The 6,963-nt window shown below is 37.0% G+C and overlaps 1 protein-coding gene across 1 annotated transcript; it reads right to left on the minus strand.

The window, feature by feature from the left end:
• Positions 1 to 257: 257 nt before the first annotated feature.
• Positions 258 to 6,510, minus strand: LOC120356651 (tyrosine-protein kinase Src64B-like; the record flags this gene model as incomplete). Its single annotated transcript, XM_039445606.1, is given in 4 exon segments — positions 258 to 517; positions 3,248 to 3,286; positions 3,289 to 3,411; positions 6,257 to 6,510. Coding segments are annotated over 4 exon segments (676 nt in total), but the record flags the coding sequence as incomplete, so codon positions are not given.
• Between the last annotated feature and the right edge of the window lie 453 nt (positions 6,511 to 6,963).

The following is a 6,963-nucleotide window of genomic DNA, read 5'->3' on the forward strand; positions in this document are numbered from 1 at the left end:
GATTTGAAACCAAAATTGATTTGATTTGTAAATTCGACTTTGCCCAAAGCCAATGTTGCTTAATGACAATAAAATTTTATTCATTTATTTACTTTCTCTCTCAATTCCTCTCTCATATTTCTTCTTCGTCTTTATCTGCATTTCTCTGGACTCATCTCCATTATTCATTTATTGAAAAAGTCAATAAATGATTTCATGATTTACTCTCATCCTTTATTAATTTATTTAGGCTATTATTTATTTTCTTTCTCTCTCACCTGAGCAGCAATATAAATGAGATCACCGAACTGCAAGTGTTTTCCCTCTCCGTTGCGCAGGAACTCTAGCAAGCTGCCATGTTTCATGTACTCCTGCACGATGTAGACAGGCTCCTCCTTGGAGCAGACTGCGTACAGGGCCACCAACCTGTCATGGCGGAACTTCTTCATGATGGCCGCCTCCTGTAGGAACGCCTGGGTTGACATTGTTCCCTGCCGCAGTGTCTTAACCGCCACTTCTGTGTTGTTTCTCCATTTGCCTGTTGCCACAAACAAAACAATTATCATATTCTAACTTTAACACAAATCATGTGAATGTTTGTCATATTTTATATTTAATGTATCTTCTATATATATTTTTTATGCCAAATAAAATATACTTTATCATTTTAACAAGACTGAACAGTTGATATTACTCGCAGATATAATATTGTTATTAGCTCTATTGTAGAGCCATATCTTCTACTGTAGACAGTGGCAAGGCAGAGAATCGGCAACGCTGTTCTCCTATCTTTCTCCACTGTCATTATAACGTGGACCTCGTTATGGCTGAATTAGTTCTCTTGTGCATTGGTGTTTTGCTGTAAGGCTTGTAGCAAATTGAGACGTGACTCTGCTAGATGAGTTAATAAAATATTATATTATCATACTATTGTAATGCCGCAAATGCTATAGTAAACGCAAATTGGAGAGGCGGTGATGGTGGCACCAAGACCTTAAAGATGCATAGACTCACATGCAGCACTAATGTCGTACTTGGAATTGAAATCGGCCATTGAGGGGGCAACCTATAAGATTATTCACAAAGACCTTAAAGATGCATAGACTCACATGCAGCACTAGTGTCGTACTTGGAATTGAATCCGCCATTGAGGGGGCAACCCATAAGATATTACAAAGACCTTAAAGATGCTTAGACTCACATGCAGCACTAGTGTCGTACTTGGAATTGAAATCCGCCATTGAGGGGGCACCCATAAGATTATTACATACCAATGCCACCAATGCCTTTGTGATCTATTGTATTACAAATATATATAGATATATATCTCGTTCTAAAATACCCCAATGGCGGCCTTCAATTTCAAGTAAGAGCTATCATTTGGAAGGCATAGGCATTGTGGGTCTCTCTCTCTTTAAGGTCTTTGGGTGGCACCATCTCTAAGTGAATTGGTTAATTTCAAGCAGTAAAAAAAATTTGTCTGCGTTGTGTTTGTTTACATTTGAAATGTCATATCCTGACTTCTCATTGAAAATATTTTCATTCAAGATTTTTCAATTCATTCATACATTTCTGTAAATTTTACATTTCAAAAAAAAAATCTGGTGTGGCGCACTCACACAACTTCCTTGCCGTTATGAAAATTGATCACCTGACGTTAGTGTTCACGCGCATCGAGTCTACTATGCAAAGATCCAAGCCACTGGTGACAGGACAATAACGCTGGAGACACATGAAGTCTGCTATCTCTTCATAGTGTATAATTTTTTAATAGAATCAACAGTTGCCACAGTTTGCAATTGAAATAATAATATTTTCTCGAATTTCGAGCTTATTTCAAGTTTAGGTGAAAATTTACTGGACATTAATTGTTGAGATTTTCATGCTCAATCTTTCCACCTGGAATTTTTTGTTAAAATTGTATCTGAAGCCTGATAATTGGCAATCTAAAATCGAACTTTGCATAGATGGGGCGGAGCTCCTGAAATTTTACAGATATGGGACTTGTGACAGTTGATATAGCTCATCAATGACTATTTTAGGTATCAATTTGATCAAAATCGTTGGAGCCGTTTTCGAGAGAATCGCGAAAAACCCTGTTTTTGGCAACATTTTCGCCATTTTAGCCGCCATCTTAACTTGCATTTGATCGAAATTGTTCGTGTCGGATCCTTATAATGTAAGGACCTTAAGTTCCAAATTTCAAGTCATTCCGTTAATTGGGAGATGAGATATCGTGTACACAGACGCACATACACTCATACACACACACACACACACACCACACACACACATACAGACAAATACCAAAAACCAGTTTTTTGGATCGATCTCTACAAAAGGAGAGTTGATGAATTGTACCATATTCGATATGCTTTTAAAATCTTGAAATCGTTGATCAAACTGTTGTCTCAAGTCTAAAAGAATTGTAACGTATTCTTGGTTATTGCTGCGGTGCTGTGGAGGATTTTCTCGTCATTGATTTTCTTCAGACTGGGAAAGTGTTGATATTCAAACTGAACGACATTCTTTTGCCACATCTCGAGCTTCTTGGAGAACGATGTTACAGTTGAAATCATTCCACCGATGTCCTTATCTTTCCCTTGAAGCTACAAATTCAAATCATTCAACTTCTCAGTTATATCTGTGAGAAATGCAAAATTTGTAGCAATGTTTCTCAATGCAGGGTTGCCAACCCAAGCATTTCTGTGAGCTACCAAAAACTACCCCACGAGCTACCGGTAGCTCGCGATCGACTGTTTGGCGACCACTGGTCTATAGCAAGGTACCTAGAATATTCTAGGTACATTGGTCTATAGCATATTTAACATCAACATAAATCATGCAGGGTCTATACATCATCACAAATTATGTTTTTAACAGAAGTTCACAAGTGTTAATAGATACGAGTATCTTCAATTCTCCATGGGTCAATTTATGGTTCTGATTCAACATTCAACAAATCTACAGATGAAAATTACTGAGATATTGCAATTACTTTGAATAATTAATTACGACATAGCAGCCAGGTATTTATAGCGCTACACTAATGTAAGTAGAAGCTAATAGCTTTTATTTATATAAATACCTGACTGCTATGTCGTAATTAATTGTTCAAAGTGATTATTTAACAAGCAGTTCGTAATGGAATCAAACATTGAAGAATATTGCAATTATTTGCAGCATTCAATATGGATTTTCCTTGAAATGATAAATTCAACAAATCATGTTTTTTTTAATAAATTTGAAAGTACATAGTTCAACTTACCATACCACACTTCGCCGAAATTGCCATGACCAGCCTTCGTATAAGCAGTATTTCGTTGCGGTCGATCTCCCACTGATCTCTGAGTTCAGGTGACAGGTCCCATATCTGAGGCTTCGGCTTTGGACATGGCCTGGCTAGCACGTGGCACAGACCCAGTGCGTTCTCTGCAATCAAATCCAACATAATTTTCGATTAGAAAAAATAAAAATGATTGCTTTTGAAATCATATTACATGATGATGATAAATGGATTTGAATATTTATAGATTTATCTATTTATATAGAAGCGAAATGGCACTGACTGACTGACTGACTGACTGACTGACTGACTGACTCACTCACTCACTCACTCGAATAACTAAAAATCTACGGACCAAAAACGTTCAAATTTGGTAGGTATGTTCAGTTGGCCCTTTAGAGGCGCACTAAGAAATCTTTTGGCAATATTTTAACTCTAAGGGTTGTTTTTAAGGGTTTAAAGTTCGCCTTTTAGCATGTATATTCTTCTTCTCCCAATCTCTTAATTATAATTGAAATTTCCATATCATATGTTACTATAGAACTATAATCTAGATAGAGTACCTCTTCGAAACAGTTGTTAACTGGCAACTAAATTAATAATTTTGTCAGGTTGGCATTAAGTTGAGTTGACTTTGTTAGGTTGGCACCAAGTTGAAGATTTAAATGCATTTATCGCGGAAAAATTGAATGGGCACTGCTACTTCAATCTTGGGAATATTATATTACAAGCCGTCAGGCTCGCTTCGCTCGCCATATCCGTTTAGCAGATGTTTAGTCTGAATCCCTGACTGGATTGTCCTAACATGACAAAAATGCAGGCGAGCGAAGCGAGCCTGCTAATCTCATTCTTGGACGATCCAGTCGGGGGTCCAGGGGTGGAGCCCCCTGGCTAGACGGATATGGCGAGCGAAGCGAGCCTGACGGCTAGTTATTAGATATATTTGAATTACTCGAAGAATTTTCATCCATAGTAAAAGACTGGCTATTTCAGAATCAATACATACCGGTAGATAAAGTTTTATTAATTCTCTTCTGAGAGCCTATCACATAACTTAGCTACAATCAAATTTATGTATGTTCACTCAATTTCAAAATTTTTGTAATTATTTTCTCATATTTTTTGCTTAGCTCATACTTAATCAATACAGTATTATTTCATTATTATCAAACTCAATAAAACTACGCTTTTGTTCTTCTAAATTATGTTTTATCATTGTTTTACACATGAATATACATTTGTACCGCAATGGCCGTATAATACTTTGCTTAAGTTTCTAAGATAGGAACTATATAATATTTAATTTATGTAAGATTCATGACACTAGCAGCACCTATACACAATTGCTGCCAGTTTAATTCTAAAGCTGCGTTTACACCAAAGTTATTAACAAAATGTTTATTTTTCCGTTCTTATAGATTCTATTAGATTAAACGGAGCTTGACATATACACATATACATGTGTATGATAAGTTATGTCATAGCCACCTCTAATACAAGGCCCCGGCCTACGATATTGCAACGTCGCAGTGTAGGCCTGGAGTCTAATACATGATTGGAAAAAAAGATCAGCTGGGATTTTCTTTAATCTTTTCCACCAATCATGTATTAGATTCTACGCCTACACTGCGACGTTGCAATATCGTAGGCCGGGCCTTGTATTAGAGGTGGCTATGGTTATGTTCAATCTAATAGTATCTATAAGGACGGAAAAATAAACATTTTGTTAATAACTTTGGTGTAAACGCAGCTTTAGGGAGAGATCCTTTGTAAAAAATGGTGTTATGTAAAAAGATAATAAATTTCATTTTAATTTTTTTCATGATCTATTCTCATTTAATTCGACATTTTTAAAAGAATTTCCAATTTTTCAAATACAGGACATGTGAAGATTCAATATTACTTTGAATCTAATTATATTTCAGGAGAAAGTACTAGTCGAATGATAAATTTCATTCGAAATAAAAAGTGCTAGTAGACATAAATTAATAATTCACTAAATGGACAAATAGATGAAAATATGTTATGAGCTGTAACGTTCTATGTAAGTAAACACATAATTTATCTAAATTCTAAATTCCTAGTTTTTTTTATAAAACTTATAAAGTGATAAACATGACCTATTTTTGGACAATATCTATCCTAATTTGGGAAAGGAACAGTTTTGGGCTTTAAGCCTGTTGTTCCTCCCCCAATCATTCATAATTGAGAATTATATTGTAGCCTATGTATCAATGTATAAATAAATACTTAGGATCGAAGTGGAGGTTGAGATAGAGGTGCCCAATGTAACACAAAATAAAGTATTTTTAGATTTAGTTACATTGAGATACGGTACCCCTATCTCGAATTCGACCTATACCTCTATCTTCTCAGTTCTCATCATGCGTTCAACCGTAGACCATCATATTGGATCTCCGGACATGGAGCGTTCTACCGAGTGCGCCGACTAACCAGTCACGAGGTAAGCGCAAGATCTAGAGAAACCTTAGTTTTATAGATCTTGGGTAAGCACTTATAGAGCAGAGCTACCGAATACAGGTGACTGTTCTCAGATTCGCTCATTATACTCCGTACAAAATTACTTCAGACTTCAGGAATTCGCGACGCAGAGAAATGGAGGAAGATCAGCCAATTACAGTGATGGATAGAGTCATATGAAGAAGCGCAGTTGCCAATTTGTCGATTAGACTCAGTCGACTGAGCACTTCCAGAGAGGAAACATCAGTATGCGCATCATAAGCGCTTGAATACCCACTGGAAATTAGAGAACGCTGGCCGGTTCAAAACGGTAACATAGCCGCCGTTGTATCCCTGCCGCTGTATGCCTTTTCTGCTGCGCATACCCATCCCAAGTAAGAATAATTTTGTACAGCGTATAACTGTTCTTGACAACATCAGCTGTTCAGAATTAAACATGAATTGGTGTGATTCCTTAGAAAATCGCTAATTGGTGCCACACTGTGGCCCTGTATGACAAGGCTCACTTACTTGTGTAGGCAGTGACAAGAGCAGGCAACGTGGGGAAGGTCTGGCTTGTGGCAATGTAGTATCCGCCTTTATCCAGTGGTTTGATCTTGTAGTGCTTGACGTGGTATCCGCGACTCTCCTCCCAGTCCTTGACCGACAGCGAATATCCGTTCGGGTTGTGCTCGGAGTCGCGCACCAGGAACGTGCCGCGCGGGTTCTCGTCCAGTAGCAGCAGTTTTTCCGCTTCTTTCCGCGACACCTTGCCGAAGAACCAGCTGAAAAATTATGAGTGACATTAGTTCATGACTAAAAGTTTGAGATACTTAAAGCCTTCTGTTCTCTAGACAGCTCTTGTATATTGTTTGATATTTCACAAAAAAATTGTTTTCTTTATGCTAGGGATGGGTATCGAAAGACAAAACATCGATGTTTTTTTCTCCCAAACATCGATAAGTGAAAAACATCGAACAGTAAACATCGATGTTTTAAACATCGACGTGTTGCCATACATTTTACGGAAGATTATTATATCCTAGAGTAACTCAGAAAGTGAAATCAATTCCTTTTTCATGTACATGTAAAAGAAAGGGACAGAGCTTTTAAAAAGTAGTTAACAATAAAGGAATATTATTGATTGGCAGCAACGAAACTGAAGGTTAATAATTGTTTGTAGTTGTAGGTAATCAGACTCTACATTATCAACGGAGATTGATATTTAATCGAATATA

This window comes from Nilaparvata lugens, unplaced genomic scaffold (genome assembly GCF_014356525.2).
Source record: "Nilaparvata lugens isolate BPH unplaced genomic scaffold, ASM1435652v1 scaffold7398, whole genome shotgun sequence".
Taxonomy (NCBI): Eukaryota; Metazoa; Arthropoda; class Insecta; order Hemiptera; family Delphacidae; genus Nilaparvata; species Nilaparvata lugens.